Genomic DNA, 17,490 nt, shown 5'->3' with positions numbered 1-17,490 from the left:
TCGCCTCCTTCTGCCTTGCTAGTGCAAGAGCCCGCAAATGGCACCAGCGAGGCCTACCAAACCGATCTCGACTTACCCCTCCCCCCCCCCCCCCCCCCCCCCCCCCCGGGCACCTTTCTCTTGAAGTTAATAAGTGGCAAGGTGCCCTAGCCCCTGTTGTTCTTCATTGTCTTAGCAACATAAAGTTCATGCCGTGGAGACGTCTCTGCCTCCTAACCTTTTGTAGATATGATGCCCCTGCTACTACCCTTCTCCAAACTCATGGCTTCACTTTGTTGTCTACTTGTGTCCACCACGTCCTAGGCCATCCTCTAAAGCCACCCTTGTTGCTTCCTACTACCTTCATCACCTCCTAACCCTCGAAACCCAAACATGTAGGCTGAAACATGTGAATATTTAAGGTGACGGAAAATCCAGTAATCTCCTTTTGCATTGTTCACATTATCTAGCCACTGTCTTTTAAAAACATACGAGGTAAAATTGACTAGCGGATATTTATATGCATTTTTAATCACTCCATCTTCTCATGGTTGTTCTCTTTATTTGCTGCTCCGTATGACCTGCGACAGTTGTGTATCTAGAAGGGCATGGGTGGTCCGACTGATAGAAAAAAAATTAAACATCACAAATATAACTATGCCAACATATACAATACATGTATATCTAATAGAATTGGCCAAAAATGCATCATGATATATTACTATCATCTTACAAACATCTTAAAATTAACGTTAAGTAAGAAATTTGACTTGAAGAAGCTTATACGGCTACAAAAGTTTGAAGAAGGTTACCCCATCATCTTATTCCTGAGTTTATTCTTCTGATATAACTGTGGGAGGCAATCAAGAAGCATTCTTCTATGTTCCATATTACTAAAGAAAGATGTAATATTTTCATCTTTTTTCACGTCTTAACAATCCGTAATACAATAGTACATTTTGAGATGAGAAGAATCCAAAGGAAAAAATTGAAAAGAAGAGTATAAGTCTAGAAGACCTATTCAGCTAATCAATAATCACTTACCCCTTGGCCACTTGCCTTTCTTTCTTGATGTGTCCCTGCACACTGTGACACCGTGCCGTCACCGGCCGGTGCACTCGCGTCCTGCCCTTGCTGCCTTGCTGTCGTCACTTGATCACTATAGGTTAGACGGCGGGAATGTGTAAACAGGAAACCAGGAAACGAAGGAGTAGCCGAGCAAACCAAGAGGTAGGAACCCTAACCCTAGGCATGGGTACGATAGGTCGTTGCTCAATTGTACGAGATGGGCATGAGGCGGAGCCGCGGTCGCAAAGAAGGAGCAGAAACGAATTGACGTACGTCACTTCAACTTTAGTTTTCTTTTTACCATACCTACCTATGCATGTCTTGGGCCGACACATTTTTGGGTGGTCCGGACCATCTTGAAGATCCGTCGATGCCCTATAAGATTACTACATATCCTTCAAGTTTCTGACACATTCGTTGTCCTTGGCCGCATATTGCCCCTGGCCACCGTCGAGGTCATGCTCGGTGCCACTGACAAAACACGCCTTGTTGAGCATTGCATCCTCACCACAAATTGCTATCCTTGTCGTCTCTGGTGATCTGGTCAAATCTAGCACCTTTATAGCCCATGTTGACACTCGCACTGCTTTATGAAAAATAAATTAAAATAAAATTATATCGTACATATTATGAAAAGTATAAAATTGGTACTCTTTTTAAATGAACTGATTGATGCAACATGAGTAAAATGCTCCAATGTTTCTTGAAGTTGTATCTTGTATGCAGATGATATAGAGGGCTATGAACTAGTAAAATACACCCCCTTCCCGATGTTTAGTGTCGTAGTATCCGAGTCTTTTTCTTTTGGTCTTCTGTTTCCCTCCTCTTTTAGCATAAGTCGGTCTGGCTTAATGTGTTGTGTAACAATTATTCTTTTTTTCTAATATATTGACGTGTAATTCTTTTACGTGTTCAAGAAAAACTAGTAAAATACAGATATATACTTTTAAACCTATTAAAGTAGTGTAAACTACTCTATCCGTTTCAAAACGTAAGAACTTATATCTAATTTTTCTAAAATATAAAGAAACAATTCATTTGTAGTATATCATATAGGAAAAAACAGTACTAATCATATCGTCATATGCGTGTACAGAGCGAAAATGTTAAGCGGTCGGGCGATGTCTGCACACGCCTGTTCCCACTTGATCGAGGTGGCGCCCGCCGGTGCACGTGTCCGCGCCTCTCGGATTCCGTTGCGACGCTGTCCCCAGCAGCTGGTCTCGCTGGCTTCGCTCGTCGTCTGGAGGCGAGCGAGCGAGCCGGGTCGGCGCTGCGGGTGAGCGACGCATATGGGTTTCCGCCCCGCACGCCGCCCGCCCGCCCGCGCGCCACCTGATTCGCATTCGCTCCATCCGCTTCTTCTCGGATTCCAGCTGTTCCCCCGTGGCCTTTATTGGATTCCCCCGCCCCCCGGCCCGCGGCTCCCCCGCCCCACGTACCCATGGCGTTGCCGAGGTGGCTCCCATGATGCGCTCTCGCCGCCTCGCCATGTGACCCGCGCGCCACGCCGCTTTTCCGAGACCGAGAGACGGAGAGAGAGAAAAAAACGTAGAGATCCATGCCGCATTCTCCATTTCTCCCCCTCCCGGCTGTAGCTCGCCGTATCCTGCTTTCTTGCCTTGCGGGCGTCGTCGTAGCGTGGTAGGAGTAGGGGAGCCCGGCGCGCGGGCGGGCGCGGGTGGTTGGTGAGTGCGCGCGCACCGCGCAGCAGCAGCAGCAGCGGGAAAAAAAAGGCTAACTAAGCTAGGACAGAGGAGAGAAAAGCCGTGGCGCTTTGCGGTCACGAGATTCAGGGGGTGGTTTGCTTTTGCTCGCAAGGGAAGTGTTGGGGGAGCCGTAGACATCCGAACTGTTCTAATGGCGACCCTCTGGGGGGCGGTGGCGGTGGCGTTGCTTTGCGCGATGTATTGGTGAGGCCGGTACTAGGGGAGGGGGTAGTAGTAGTGGTACAAGTGGTGGTTGTCGTCGTCGTAGTCTTGTGGGTTGCGTGCGTGCGTTCGTGCGCGCCAGCGAAGTTCTTGCGACGATCGTGTGGGGTGGGTTCGTGTGCTCTCTCGCTCCTGCCATTGGTTGATGAGCATGGGGCATTACTCCGAGCAGAGGCCGGGGTTCGAGGTGACCAAGGACTGGAACGGCGCCGACCAGGTCATGATCCGGTCGCCGCGGGGGGCGTCCGTCCTGGTGAGTCGCCGCGCAAATTTTCACTCTTCTTTTTGCGGGTTTCTGGCTGGCGATTAGATTAGCTCGCCGGCATTTTATCTCCTGCGCACGCGCTACTCTGATGCGGGTCCCTTGGGTTGATGCGGTGGTTGTAGGTCAGCCTGCACGGCGGGCAGGTCGTCTCCTGGAGGAACGACCGCGGCGAGGAGCTCCTCTTCACCAGCAGCAAGGTGAGGCCTCTGCATACCGATCCTGCCTCTGTTTCCTGGCAATGTGGTTGTTTCTGCAACTGATGATCGGATTCGTGCGATGTGGTTGGGGAAGGGTTTGGTTTCATCAGGTTTCTCTCTTGTGGATGTACGAAGTACTTGCATAATTGCAGCCGGAATGTGCGTGTTCCTTTTTTTTTTTTTTGCGCTTAGTTGATGCAATTTATGCTGGAGCAACGTCCTTGTGCTGAAATTTCTCTGATAGACATGCATGTGAACTGAAATTCGTCTGTTTGTGATTGGGTAAAAGAAAGGTAGACTTTTTTTTTAAAACAGTAGAAGCCTTTCTTTGGGGCATACTGTATAATGAGAGTATGAGACTAATCTATTATTTATTTATTTTTTTTTGAAAGGAGAGACTAATCTATTATTAATTTAGGGTGGTAAATTACAGGCTCAAATTTGGTTTTCTTTTTTCTCTACCTCTGAATTACCTGCTTAAGGCCTTGGATTCTCCTTTGTTTCTGAAATATTTGTGTGCTAGAAAAGTAGATATAATAACACATTATAATTTGCGTGCTTTCAGTTAGTTTTAAGATTTTTGATAGCTATTGTGTGTACATACAGGCTATCTTCAAGCCACCAAAAGCGATGCGTGGTGGAATTCCCATATGCTTTCCACAGGTAGTGCAATATTCCCTATATGTTTGCAGTGAAAAGTGCACATCTGCACCAGTTTGGGAGATGGATTTTCATCCCTTGAGGGGATGCAATTTTACTTCTGAACTGGTGAAAAAATGAACGTTTTTAACTGTAAAACCTTTGTCAGTTTGGAAATTGTGGAACATTGGAGCAGCATGGATTTGCAAGGAACAGGCTATGGGCCATAGATGATGAGGCTCCACCACTAAATCATAATGATAACAACGGCAAAGTTTCTGTTGACCTTCTGTTAAAGCCATCTGAAGATGATCTCAAATGTTGGCCACACTGGTATGATAACTTATTCTGGGGACATATATATTTAACTGTCCTTGAGTAGTTTGTCTGTTACAGCTAGGTGAGTAAAATGTCCAATTCTGGTTAGCTAGTGTGTCAGGGAGGTGGTTGGTTAAATAGCTCAGGCCATAAAGTAATAAGTACTTCTATGGGCCTTCGGTATAAAAATTTCTAAATGACTATTCATCAGAATAGACTGATTCTGTTGAATATAGCAACTGGGTAGAAATGAGAGAAACTACTTTTCGGATCAGAAACATTGGACAAACTAAATATTATATTGCTTCAGACCGAAGGTTTTTTAGTACCAAAGTAAATATTATACCAAATATATATTTTTATTACCAAGGAAATCTTAAGTCTAAATAGTGTGCACCTGTTATTGATGTGGACAGGGATGTTCGGCGTGCAATAAGCTCAATACTTCAACCTCGAGCTATATTACATTAATTCTGTGATATATTTTATAAATATGATAGATGAACTTTCAAGGATTAATAAAAAAGAGTTTAGGGTTAGGCAGATGTTCTGTTTGATGAGATTTGAAACTGTAAATCTGAACTATTTCAAGCGTATAGTGGATGGAATGCTTTAATAGTTTCGTTGAGCATTTTGATATCTGCATATTCATTCCGGAAGATTTGTCATTTGTCTGATATACTTATTATAATGTGAATTCCAGCTTTGAATTCCGTCTCAGAGTTTCTCTTTCGACGGATGGAGATCTCTCGTTAGTATCACGAGTCAGGAATGTTAATGGGAAGCCATTCAGTTTTTCGTTTGCTTACCATACATATCTTTCAGTCTCTGACATCAGGTAAGGCATTGTTTGAGCAAATAAATCTTGTTGCTCACTGAATTTCATGTTATGTGCTTACCGCTGATGCTATACACTCTTTCGAGTTACAAATATTATTCCTTCTCAGTAGAATATAATAATAGCTTAAGGTATAGTACATATTTATGCCATAAGCAATTAGCATTTCCTTTTTTTTAGATAATGTAGCATAACATTTCCTGTCATCCATTGAAGCTGTACATCTCATGCTTTCACAATCAATAGAACATTTGGGGTTTTGTGATTTTCTGATGAACAATGTGCATAAGATGGTGTGCTGCACCTTTCTCATTGCAGTGAGGTGAGAATAGAAGGTCTGGAGACACTTGATTATCTTGACAACCTTAGCCAAAGAGAACGTTTTACAGAACAAGGAGATGCTATAACATTTGAGTCTGAGGTAAATTTTCACTATTTATATGTTTGTGTACTTACTCCCAACTTTATAGGTCTTACATTTCTTTGGTAGAGATGGGTGTTGCATTTTGTCGGTATACTATAGCAAGCCTGCCTATACCGCGTGCTTGCATTTGAACACTAAATAGCTAATGATCTTGAATCTGAATTTGGTCAGTCCTTTCATCCTCAGTTGTGTGTTGTGAACTTCTGCACCAAAATGATGCGCATGACAACAGATTTACTGATTCATAAAAAGTAACCATGTTTACAGGTTGACAGAGTCTACGTTGGTTCCCCAAGCGTAATTGCTGTGCTTGACCATGAGAAGAAACGCACCTTCATTGTAAGGAAAGAAGGGCTTCCTGACGTCGGTAAGATGATTTCCTTCATGTACCACTCCAAACCAGTTTTAGCATTGTTAAGCCGGATGGATGAAAAATTACTTTCTGTCCTGGTAATCATAAATAAACAATGGGTTTCATGCTCTCTATCTTGGCTATCAGTTGTTTGGAACCCATGGGACAAGAAGTCGAAAACGATGGCGGATTTCGGCGACGAGGAGTACAAGCAGATGCTCTGTGTGGACGCTGCCGCAGTCGAGCGAGCCATCACGCTGAAGCCAGGCGAGGAGTGGACGGGGAAGCTGGAGCTGTCCGCCGTCGCTTCCACCAACTGCAGCGACCATCTGGACTACCCTTGTAGCTAGCTTCAGTGTTCCTATAATGCGTTCCAGTAGCTATATTCAGATGCTTAGTTTTGCCCCCCCTAAATCGAAAATCATGTACTACGTTTTTCCTTGTACATGGGAGTGTGTACTACGTTTTTCATTGTACAACATGGGGGCGCTAGCTAGGTCCGTCGTCTTGATCAGCCTGTTGCTGATCAGTCTACCCGTGTCATTTGTCAGATACTACTATATATTCAGATGCAAAGTTGTTGTGACAAGACTTCACTTGAGTTTTCTGAAAAAGTATTTGCCGTGAAGACTTTCTTTTGTACACAGCAACGTGACGGACACTACGGCTGGTAGCTACAAACAAAGTCTCAGCAAAAACAGGTTGACATTACAGGAGAACGTGGCGATCGTTGCAGATCGGCTTGGCCTCGAGGCCGCCGCCGTTGTTCCTCTCCCGCGCGGTGACGGTGTAGCCGGCGTGCGTGCCGAGCAGACGGTCCCAGACCACGAAGAACGGCTGCGAGAAGTTGCGCCGGCCGCCGCTGAGATGGTGGTGCACGTCGTGGTAGGCCGTGTTGTTGGCGAACGCGGCGTGCAGCGGGTTCCAGGGCACCAGGAGGCCGCAGTGGTCGTCGATCCCCTTGACGGTGGCGAACGCGAGGAAGAAGGCCGCGGCGCGGGGGGGCAGGCCCGAGGCGAGGTACGCGGCGGCGCCGGAGAGCGCCTCCGTGAGCACGCCGTCCACGGGGTGGCCGTACTGCGCCGCGAACGCGTAGGGGGCCACGACGCGGTGGTGCCACGAGTGGAACCGACGGTACATGTACCGGCTCGAGTGCATCAGCCGGTGCGCGAAGTACTGCCACGCGTCCAGCACGAACATGGCCACCCCGAACCGCGCCGCCACGTCCAGTAGCGCCGCCGCCGCCGACGACGACGATGGCGCCGCTGCCGGGGCGCTCGCGTGACCGGCCTTGACGTCGCCGGCGCCACCGTCTTTCTCACTTGTCAGCTGCGTAAGATCGATAAAAGAAAGACCAGATCAATCAACCAGTTGTAACTAGGCAGCCTTGTAACTATCACGTATCACGAGCTGTGCTCTGCTCCACCGTGCGCACGCGTGTACAGAACCTGTAGTGTAGTTTAAGGGCCAAGGTTACTCTTGATCGATTAATGCGTTTTGTCAGGCAGGAGTGCAGGGTGATGCGAAGTTAGTGTTGCACTGTTGTTGTTCATCTTCTTGCCGGAAGAAGCTAGGCACTGCAGTCTGCAGATATGCCGATATGGGTGAATCAGGGGGTTCTTCTTAAACAATGCAGCCGTATCACCTACTGATGTGGGGTAGAAACCGCTAGAGCTAGCGACTGTACTCAGTGGTGTACCAGTATGCCGTCACGTCCATAATGCGACGGATTTGCTTTTTTTTTTCTTGCTCTCTGCATTATGGATAAACACAGTAATATTTTCCATCTACAGCAGGAGGTTCCAAACAAAGATCACTCAACAATCAAAAGCTAGCTAGCTGAACGTCGAGGGTTGTGAGACGACAAACCTTGAGCACGGCAAGTGAGATGGCGACCTGGATGGCCTGCTGCAGCAGCACGCCCTTCACCACCTCCTTCTTGGACGCCATGTTATTGCTCTCCTCGTCCCTCCTCGAGTGCAGCCTGTACCTGTCCAGAGCCCTGACGCTCCCCAACGCCTCGTAGATCCCCGAGTAGAGCCAGTACACGGCCACCGGCGCCAGCGTCACGGCGAGCTCCTCGCCGCTGATAAACCCCATCGTTGCAACTAGAAAGCTAGTGCTACAAAAAGCTTACGTGGAGAAACAACGAGAGAGATGGCTATGTGTGCTTCAACTCTCGGTACGACTCACACTGCCACTCTGCTTGCAGCTCTGTTGCTAGTAGGCCTTGGCGCGTCAACTCGCGCTGCACTCGAGAGGGAGATATATAGGCTAGTGTGTTCTACTGTACAGTGGTGAATTTAGGATACAAATTAAGGGTGTGCTCACATAATAGAAATTATCTTAGCGGCAAAAGTAAATATACATATGCTTATCACTTTTCTAACTCAATTAATTAATACATAAATAAAACAAAAGAAATATGCATTGTTTAACCAAAGTATGATTTAAAACTATTTGTGCTGCGCATGGCCATATCAAAAGTTTAACCGTATAACCAAATTTCCGAATTATCTGTTACTTTAGAGGTTTTTGAACATTACAATGAAAAATCAACCAAAATTAGTAAACTGGTAATCTCAACGTTAACAAATTGGTATCGATTATGTGATAGAATTATCAAGCTACTAGTAAGAAGCAATCTGGCATATATTCTAGCTAATTAGTACTCACAGCTTTTTAAGTTTTCACCATTCTCATTGGCTATCAATACGGTACTATGTTGCAAGGGATGATAGATTTGGCGGCAGAGCTGGGGCTTGAGCCCTGACAAGCCCCAACGATATATACGCCCCTGCTACTATACTATTTTGTTTATAGAACAAATGCAAACTAGTCCGATGTTTGATTTACTCCTCGGCAGTGTGAGTGCATGCAACAGATCGCCTGAAAAGTCGTGTGTAAGCATCGCCATATGTTTGACTTCCATTTGATCAAATCCAACCTGTAACTGCAAGACACATGGCTGCCATCCACTTCTCACACTAGCTTGTCAATTACTGCTCTTATTTTGGTCTCAAAAAAAAAATTACTGCTCTTATTTCTTCAGCACAGATGTCACTAATCAATGTCATCATCCTCGCCTATTGGTTACCAGAGGCACCATCTTTCTTTCTTCCTTTTTCTTCTCTACTAGGTTCTGCGGAGATCATTTTCTCATCAATCCAGCCATTTTATCCATACTATCTTTCTACTAGGTTCTGTTGAGATCATTTTCTCATCAATCCAGCCATTCTATCTATACTATCTTTCTTTTATTTTAGAGAAATGTATTTTTTACCCGACCTAGAGACCCAACCGGATATATACAGTCTTTTAAACTAGAAACTTAGCTCCACAAATAACCCAATTTAAAATTCACTCGTAAGAAGATTCGAACTCTAATATCTTATGATGCTACCTAGGTCACTGCAATGACTAGATTACGTGCTCTTTCGCAACCCATACTGTCTTTCTACTTTGCGCGCGGTTAGGTGCGCCGGCCACCAGCCAACCACCTGACGCGGTGGCACGGTTGCACGCCTCCGGCCAAACGTCGTGCCGTGCCCGGCGAATTCAGCTGACGCACCTCAACCGACGCCGGCGCGCGCGCCGTTGGACGCGAACAACGGCAAACCAACAGCTCGGCCGGCCTGAGAGCCGCGGGCCCAACGTAAGTTTTAGATGGGCTTAGTCCACAGAAAAAAGCCCAAGTAGTAACTCCCTCCCAGCCGCCGGCCCACCGCGCGAGGAGATCTCGCACGGCGAGTCGGCGACACGGCGACGTCGCGACTTCTTCTTCCTCCTCCTCCTCCTCCTCACCTCGGCCGCTGCCCGTCGCTCGGCGAGCCGCCGGCCCGACGGCGCCGCACGCGCAGGGAGCACTCGACCGGCGCTCGCCTTGGACGAAGGCGCCGGTTAGCCGCGAGGCAGCTGCCCAGCGCTCGCGTTCCCCCCTCCTGATCCGTGGGGTTGCTCAGCGGGGCGCCGTGCCGGAGGAGATGCAGAGGCTGGGGGATTTCAGGCTCCCGCCCTTCTTCAACTACCCGCCTTACTTCACGTAATCCCCCCCCCCCCCTCGTTGCTCTCGCTCTCCCCCGTAACTTTTCCTCCCCAGCTTTCAGTTTTACAGAGGGACCCAAAGCTCTTCCCGTGGTGACACTAGGTTCAGTACAGATGTTTGTACAGTGTGATCTGTGAATTTGCGGTCTTTAGGAGGAAGAGGTGACCGTGGGATGTTGATTCGGTTAATTGGTTAGGATCTTTGCTTACTAGTGGTCCTTGGCATCGCCGGAATTTCCAGTTTTTAGGGCCTATAAGTGACTGGCTTGTTTGGCTCCCAGAGTTGCTTACGGAATCGTAACATCAGTATTTAGGGTACCGTACGATATGATCTTGTGAGTTAACTACTTAGCTAGCAACTCTAAATTTTGTTAGCTTTATTCATCTCTGCTGAGGGCAGATCGTCCCCTGTTTTATAGCGATTCTTTTTCGCGAACGCGTTTTATAGTGATTCTTGAGACCACCTTATCAATAAGGTGTAATGAAAATTTCTAGAACTTAACAAGTTAACAACTAACTTGTTGCAAGTGAAGAACACAATATGCACCTTTTGATTCTAAGTATGCCTTTGCCCAAGTGTATGTTCACAATGTCACACTGCATGGAACACTTCTACTTAGAACGGCAGTACTTGGTAATTGGATTTGATATCTTGCAAGTGTATGCTTATGTTCTTATCTTGTTGGCACTAGATGTAGATATCTTATGTCTTGGCTTTATAATTAAATTTCATTATATATGTTAAGATCTGGATACCTGGTATATCTTGTGTTTCAACAGGTTTGTATCAGTTGAACCATTTTCTTGCTTTCATCTTCTTGCATTTTATGATATTCACAACCACAATCTTTTGGATTATTCTACAGAAAAACCTCTGACTTCTGTTAAAACTTTCTTTAACAATTCGGTCAAACAACACAACTGAGATTGGTAGCATGACAATTTGTGTCTCTCAGATTGCAGCCTGTGCGAGAAACACGTGAAAAGCAAGTGCAGCTGTGGAAAGATCTGATACTTGATTATTGTAGAAGTCAAAAGCTATATATAATCTCCCTAGAAGAAGATTTCCCATTGTTCTCCAATCCAAAGATCGAGAGTAAGATTTACCTATCTTAATCTTACATACTAGTTTCTTCTGTTATTCATAAAAAAAAATGTGTCGCAGTAGCTAATCATCAAACTGTTTGGTTCGTTAAAAAAAAAAAACTCAGCAACGAGGCATGACTGCAATGCATTCAAAGGGCTATGGAGGCTTTGAGTACATAAGAACAAAATAATTGTACTTGATTAGCTCGTTACACTCTTACCTGTTGCACTGAATTCACACAAATTGTTCTCTTCTGCAGGATCTCTTAGCCATGAAGCAAAGGAAGTATTCCTTGCTGCTCTTGTTAATGAAGGTCCATTTTACCATTAAATCTCTTATCTTTTATCACAGCTATAGTAATTCTGTGCATTACAAAATCATTTGTTTGATGCTCTGCACCTTCTTAAATCTATGTTGAAACTGCATGCAGGACGTGCAGAATGGATGGACAAAGGTCATAAGAAGTGCCTCATTCTTTGGTTGCGGATACAAGATTGGGCTAACTACATATTAAATTTTGTACGATTGTTTTATATTCGGCATTTGTTTAGGCGCTATCTATTAATTATTTGTGAACACTACATAGTGGCATTGTCTTCATTGTGTCATAATATTTCTCTCTACCCTGTGTTTGTAGGTAAAGGATAATGGGCTGGAAGATAGTGTAATGACTGTTGAAGAAATACGTTCAGGAATTGAAACACGTGGGACTGGTAATCTGCAAACCTCAGAATTATGGCACTAAATTTTCCTTTTCTCCAACTGTCAATATTGTGTGTCTCAAAGCATATTTTCTATCCTGAAAACAATTTTGTGGTGGAAACCTAATAACCTATGGTAGGGGTACTAATATTGTAGTTGGTTTTTGTATTTTGGCTTGATGTTTCACTTGTACGTCGGTATTTTGAACAAAGGTAGTCTCTGGATGGATGGGACACTGCAAAGCCATTAATTAAGACAGACGATTAATCACTGTTTAATGGACAGCTAACGTCTCAAATACTGTTCATACCGAAAATTAATCAATAAGGTATTTGTCAAAAAGATTGATAAATTGTGACTAAGCAAGCATGAGTTGTGTGCCAAACATTTCATTATTTATAAGTTTTGTTGACCGACATTGTTAGGACACTCCAGCGAACGCTATTCAACACAATTTAGCCTCTGTGACCAACTAATTGGCTGTTTTTCAGAACACCCATATACATTAATTGGTTTTTGTACTTCTTCTTCTTCATCATCATCATCCAATAAAGATGTTTCTGGCCTGTTAAAAGTGTGAGGCTTAAATTGATTTATCTATATCTATCTATACTACTAGTGGTGGTGTCCGTTCTGCCACATCACCTCTGTTGTCTCTCACAATCTATACTATTACACCACCCTCCACCCTACTTCATTGTTGGCTCTCACAATCTATACTATTACACCACCCTCCACCCTACTTCACTGTTGGCTTTCTCCAAATTTCGAAAATACCTACTTGTCCAATAAGGAAAATCATAAAAGTACTACTTGAACTAAATATGTCCTTAATTGGCTTAATAAGCTTGAAACATAATTTATTTTCCGTTGGGCTCTTGGATAGTTTTATGATACGACCTCTGTTGCAGAACTTGCCGGAATTGACCGTGGTGTTCTCATGAGGGCTTTGAAGTTACTGGAACAGAAGGGCAAAGCAGCGATTTTTAAGGGCACTTCAGCTGATGATGAAGGTGTAAAATTTTCGGCTTAATGTCTGGGGCCTGTGTGGCAGATCAATTATCCTGACCAGCATCTTTGAATGACGAGAATTCTTGCCAACCAGGACGCTGATCACGTCCTCCCCAAACATATTTATCTGCCTTACTGTTCACTGCTGCTGCTGTTAAATGCCATGTTGGCCTGTCCATCTTTGACTGAAAAAACACTGTAATCAGAACTTAATTCATTTCCACAAGCATACCTACAAACCCTTCTGTTGTGTGATAAAACTAGGAACTTGTCTTGCATCTCATGCAAATAAATTTTCTATTTAATCAGGTCTATTTAGAAAGCAACAGCCAAGCATTGGCAGACCTTTATTGGAGAGTACCTAGTACTAAGTACTGTACTACCTATGGATTACGATCACTTCAGGAAGATGCAAAAGAAAACCCAAACCCAACCAAGGAGCTTTCATTTTCCCAACTAAAGCACTCCGTATTGGTGAGCACCACAAGTCCGTAACTCGAGAAACTTCTGAGAACCAAATTCTTAAATCTTTCGGTTCACACTACCAAACAGAAACTGGGATCCACAAATCCAATTTGTGGCAAAAACACGCAAGAATTCGATCCTCTCGATCCTGCCACTGACATGTAGACCACGAGGAATCAATCATCAGTCGGCGAAGGCCCATCAACAGAATCTGTGGGTACAGCAAGCCATTTCAACGCTTTTATTTTTTTTGATCACCACGATGAAAAACGCGGCCGGCTAACCGGTCAACCACTACCGTTTTTGACGTCAATTTCAATGCTCGGAATGCTATACAGTCAGGTACAATGCATACATCTCTACTACCTGCATCTCCATCTCAAATCAAATCGAATTTTTTATTTAAGAAGAGAAGGAAAAAGAAAAAGAGGAGAATAATTGTTCTGTTCATGAGCAGCCACTAATATGAAAGGGGGAGTTAGTGGATGGCATTTGATTTTGATTTGATCGATACCATTCCGCTTTCACCTGCCGTTGTTGATCAGCCATGGCATCACTAAAGTAAAGGCCCCCAGGAACCGATGATTTGGTGAAAGGAATAAACAAAACCAGCACGCAAACCTGTAGTAGCAAGTGGGGGGAGTTCTTTGACATATATACCCCCCCTTCCTCTTGGTTCCTTTCCCCCAACTCCATTATTGATTCTTGCAAGGAGGAAGAGCAGCTAGAGGCGAGGCAAGAAAAGAAGTGGAATCTCTCCGTTAGACAGGTTTGTTTTCCTGCGAGTGCTCTCTAATTTGCACTGATTAAGCTTTGATGATGCTTGATTTGTGGTTTGATTGTTCTTCTTGTTGTTGGAGATAGGAAGAGGAAAAGCAAGGGGGAATTGGGGATGGCGTCAAAGAGGATACAGAAGGAGCTCAAGGATCTGCAGAAGGATCCCCCTACATCATGCAGTGCAGGTCTTGCTTTCTTTCTTTTGCTTGCTTCTTTTGGGCGTGGATTTTGCAGTTCTAGGCCATACATCTTGCACAGGAGTCAGATTTTTGTACATGTGCTTCTGAATGACTTCTTTGTCCACGTGCTTGCTGCTTTGCCGTAGAATAGCAATGGAAAATTGCTCTCCAATTTGTCATATACATCAAAGGGGCTTAGCTTAGCAGTATCTGGAGTAACTCTCTGTACTCAGCTTTGCCCCAGCAAAAGAGGGGAAAGACAGATCACTGTATGATTAGAGTTTTCCTCTTATGAAGATTACGGATGGAGGTTTTATATATATATATCGATTAAGATTAATACGGCAGAGTTTGTCTGAACGTACTCATGCAGGGATTAGTTTATGCTATTATGATTGACAGGGATACTATATTTGCCCTGATGAATTCTGGTAGAATTACTTCCCTTTCCATGGCGGATATAGGCTGGTGTTGTTGTTATTGTTGTGATTTAGTCTACTTTACAAACTAAATCTCACCATCCAAGTATGCTCAAGAAGTGGCAATTAACTGAGCTGAATATTGCATATAGGGTGCTGTGCGATTTGTATTCTGAAATGTAAATGTTACCTGTCAAGTGCTTTGTCAAAGGAGTTGCTGGTGTGGTACTATAAATACCATGAGTATCAAATCGGACTATTCCTTCTAATTTAGCTCATCATTTACTAATATAGCATAAAACAATGGAAATGTAGTTCAGTATAGAAAAGTGATTAGCTTGCCTTATTCGAGAGAAAACTAGTTGGTTGTCTAGTTGTTATTCTTCATCTTTGTTTCCAATGATCCAGGAGAACTTTTATACCAAAACAACTGCATCCATGCTGCATCTTTGTTTCTAGGACCCAGGATCTGTCAGACCTGTCATCCTGTCCATTGGTCAGTTCATATGCTTTTATCTTTTGTAGTGGTTCTACTAGTTTTTAAAATTTATAGCAGGGCCCAAAATATTCAATAGAATAAACTTAATTTGTTAGACTACTTGTATGAACTTTCTTCGCCTTATGGACAGGTGGCCTCCACTCTTGCACTTTAAACTTCGTTCAACTAGTTGGATCGCATGTGCCATGGCGGCCACGCTTACACATTGGAAACATAAGTACTATTTAGTGTGGCTAGAATAAGTTTGGTCCTTTGAGCTTGGAGCTCACCCTGTCCATACCTGTAAGAAGTGACAATTTCATGTTGTCTAGTTGTATACCATTAAGCGAAAATGGTAACATACTGTTATTTTGTCAAAGGAATGTCTTCCAATTTTCCTTGGGGTCAAGAAAAACCAACCTGAGCTTAACTGTGCACATAACAATGGATACTTGTCTTTTGTCCTTCAGCCTACTTCTGTTTTGTTTGACCCTGTTTCAATACCCTTATTTATCATGCAATTTCATCTCTAATCAAAGCTGTAGAGCTAGACCATATGCCCATAATATGATATGGTTATCAGGCAATGGATAGTAGCCTAGGACTGCACCTAGCCACATTTCTTAACAGTGATGATTTATTACTATTTGACAGGTCCTGTTGGTGAAGACATGTTCCACTGGCAGGCAACGATAATGGGTCCATCTGATAGCCCATATGCTGGTGGAGTTTTCCTAGTTACCATCCACTTCCCTCCTGATTATCCCTTCAAACCACCCAAGGTACTTGGCAGTGACTTATCACTCCCTTTTTATCTGTCCACTATTCCTAGTCATATATATCTTCTTACTGCTGTTTTGTAAAACTGTAACCCTATTCCTCTGCTCATTTCACATATACAAATAGAACTCTGGCAGATGCTATAATTTGTGGTTGATTGAATTGGTGCTTTATTCATATTTTTTATTCTATTCTAAAGCATTCAAGGGATTGAGAACGTGGTATAAACATGTCATGCCAGTATCTAACTTGTTGAAAACATACAGGTTTAGACTTTAGAATGAACTTAAAATCAAAGCCACTTATGAACCTGATTCTTGAAGATCAAATTTTGGGAAATCAAGGTGGATAAATATTGCAAGTTACGGCTGTAGTCATGCAAAAGTGAAAGCATAGCTGCTGTCTAATAATGCTAATTCAGTTATGTTGCCAGTGTTCTCGAATCTTTGTAGTATATAACAAAGTTGTTTCCTGGACTGTGCTATATAACCGAATAATGGTTTGGTAGTGATTGTCTTCTCACTTATCACTAAGGTGTTCTTTTACTTCATTCTGAAAGAATATCACTTCAATTATAAATTCTTATGGTTTCTGGTTTTCAGTCTGAATATCCATTAAGTTCTATAGCTTTACAACAGCACCGAGACTGACTGAAGAATGTGACGTCTATGATATGCAATATGCAGGTGGCGTTTCGCACCAAGGTTTTCCATCCAAACATCAACAGCAACGGGAGCATTTGCCTTGACATCCTTAAGGACCAATGGAGCCCAGCACTAACCATTTCCAAGGTTTCCTTTCTCGCGTAACGCTATTTTCCTTTTGCGAGGCGGTTGCTTGGTCTCTCGCAGTTGGGCTGAACGAATCCCGCAAAAACATGTGCTCTCTGCTTGCTTTCAGGTGTTGCTGTCAATCTGTTCCCTGCTGACTGATCCGAACCCTGATGATCCTCTGGTCCCTGAGATCGCCCACATGTACAAGACAGATAGGCACAAGTACGAGAACACAGCAAGGACCTGGACTCAGAGGTACGCCATGTAGCACCTCAGATATCGATGGACATGTCGATGCTGTAACAACATTATCAACGGGTGTGTCTCCCTCTCGCCTTGTGTGGTGTAAGGATCAAAACCGGCTTTGCAGTGCACTCTTGGTGTTGCTCCATTGTGTCACTCACTCATTGCAGTGATTTCGAATAGTATCAAACTGGTGGTTTTTTTCGGTCAGATAATGTTTGCAACTTGCCAACAAGTCAGTGCTTCCAAATGCAGTGGTTCCTTGAATCTTGGCCCTCCAAGATGCAAATAACCAAGTTCATAGCTCGATTGACTTTTTTTTCTTGTTCCCTTTTGCTTTTTGCATACGTTGAATGGATTGAACACGCTACTGATAATAACTAAACAGCTTACACAGATGTCCAATGGAATAGCCACATAACCTCGCACTGACGATAGTTTGCGCATCTACATTCAAATTACACAGATGTCAACTTGAGCAAGCATTGATTCTGAAAGTATAAGCCCACTCCAGTATGTTG

The 17,490-nt window shown here is 43.9% G+C and overlaps 4 protein-coding genes across 4 annotated transcripts; 3 read left to right on the top strand and 1 right to left on the bottom strand.

Annotated features, from left to right (window-relative positions):
- The first annotated feature begins 2,490 nt into the window (after nt 1–2,490).
- On the top strand, nt 2,491–6,607 carry LOC127760732 (putative glucose-6-phosphate 1-epimerase). The gene is made up of 8 exons (XM_052285029.1): nt 2,491–3,231; nt 3,366–3,440; nt 4,047–4,103; nt 4,249–4,412; nt 5,101–5,235; nt 5,554–5,656; nt 5,927–6,026; nt 6,159–6,607. Exons 1-8 carry the CDS (start codon nt 3,124–3,126, stop codon nt 6,359–6,361), a joined length of 945 nt encoding a protein of 314 aa, XP_052140989.1. The 5' UTR covers nt 2,491–3,123; the 3' UTR covers nt 6,362–6,607.
- Nucleotides 6,608–6,677: 70 nt separating this feature from the next.
- On the bottom strand, nt 6,678–8,111 carry LOC127760733 (sphinganine C4-monooxygenase 2-like). Its single transcript, XM_052285030.1, has 2 exons — nt 7,881–8,111; nt 6,678–7,340 (listed from the first exon to the last, which is right to left on the bottom strand). The coding sequence occupies exons 1-2, from the start codon at nt 8,109–8,111 to the stop codon at nt 6,720–6,722; spliced, it is 852 nt and encodes a 283-aa protein (XP_052140990.1). The 3' UTR covers nt 6,678–6,719.
- A 1,629-nt stretch (nt 8,112–9,740) lies between these two features.
- Nucleotides 9,741–13,210, top strand: LOC127772088 (vacuolar protein sorting-associated protein 25). The gene is made up of 6 exons (XM_052298075.1): nt 9,741–10,053; nt 11,012–11,151; nt 11,402–11,455; nt 11,573–11,661; nt 11,780–11,855; nt 12,756–13,210. The coding sequence occupies exons 1-6, from the start codon at nt 9,995–9,997 to the stop codon at nt 12,875–12,877; spliced, it is 540 nt and encodes a 179-aa protein (XP_052154035.1). The 5' UTR covers nt 9,741–9,994; the 3' UTR covers nt 12,878–13,210.
- A 593-nt stretch (nt 13,211–13,803) lies between these two features.
- LOC127772095 (ubiquitin-conjugating enzyme E2 5A) lies at nt 13,804–17,278 on the top strand. The gene is made up of 5 exons (XM_052298085.1): nt 13,804–14,089; nt 14,185–14,282; nt 15,828–15,955; nt 16,640–16,744; nt 16,854–17,278. The coding sequence occupies exons 2-5, from the start codon at nt 14,213–14,215 to the stop codon at nt 16,992–16,994; spliced, it is 444 nt and encodes a 147-aa protein (XP_052154045.1). The 5' UTR covers nt 13,804–14,089; nt 14,185–14,212; the 3' UTR covers nt 16,995–17,278.
- Nucleotides 17,279–17,490: the final 212 nt, after the last annotated feature.

The sequence above is a fragment of the Oryza glaberrima genome, chromosome 1 (assembly GCF_000147395.1).
Source record: "Oryza glaberrima chromosome 1, OglaRS2, whole genome shotgun sequence".
Lineage (NCBI taxonomy): Eukaryota > Viridiplantae > Streptophyta > Magnoliopsida > Poales > Poaceae > Oryza > Oryza glaberrima.
Note: the sequence above shows the minus strand (reverse complement) of the source record. Positions and strands in the feature narration are given on the sequence as shown.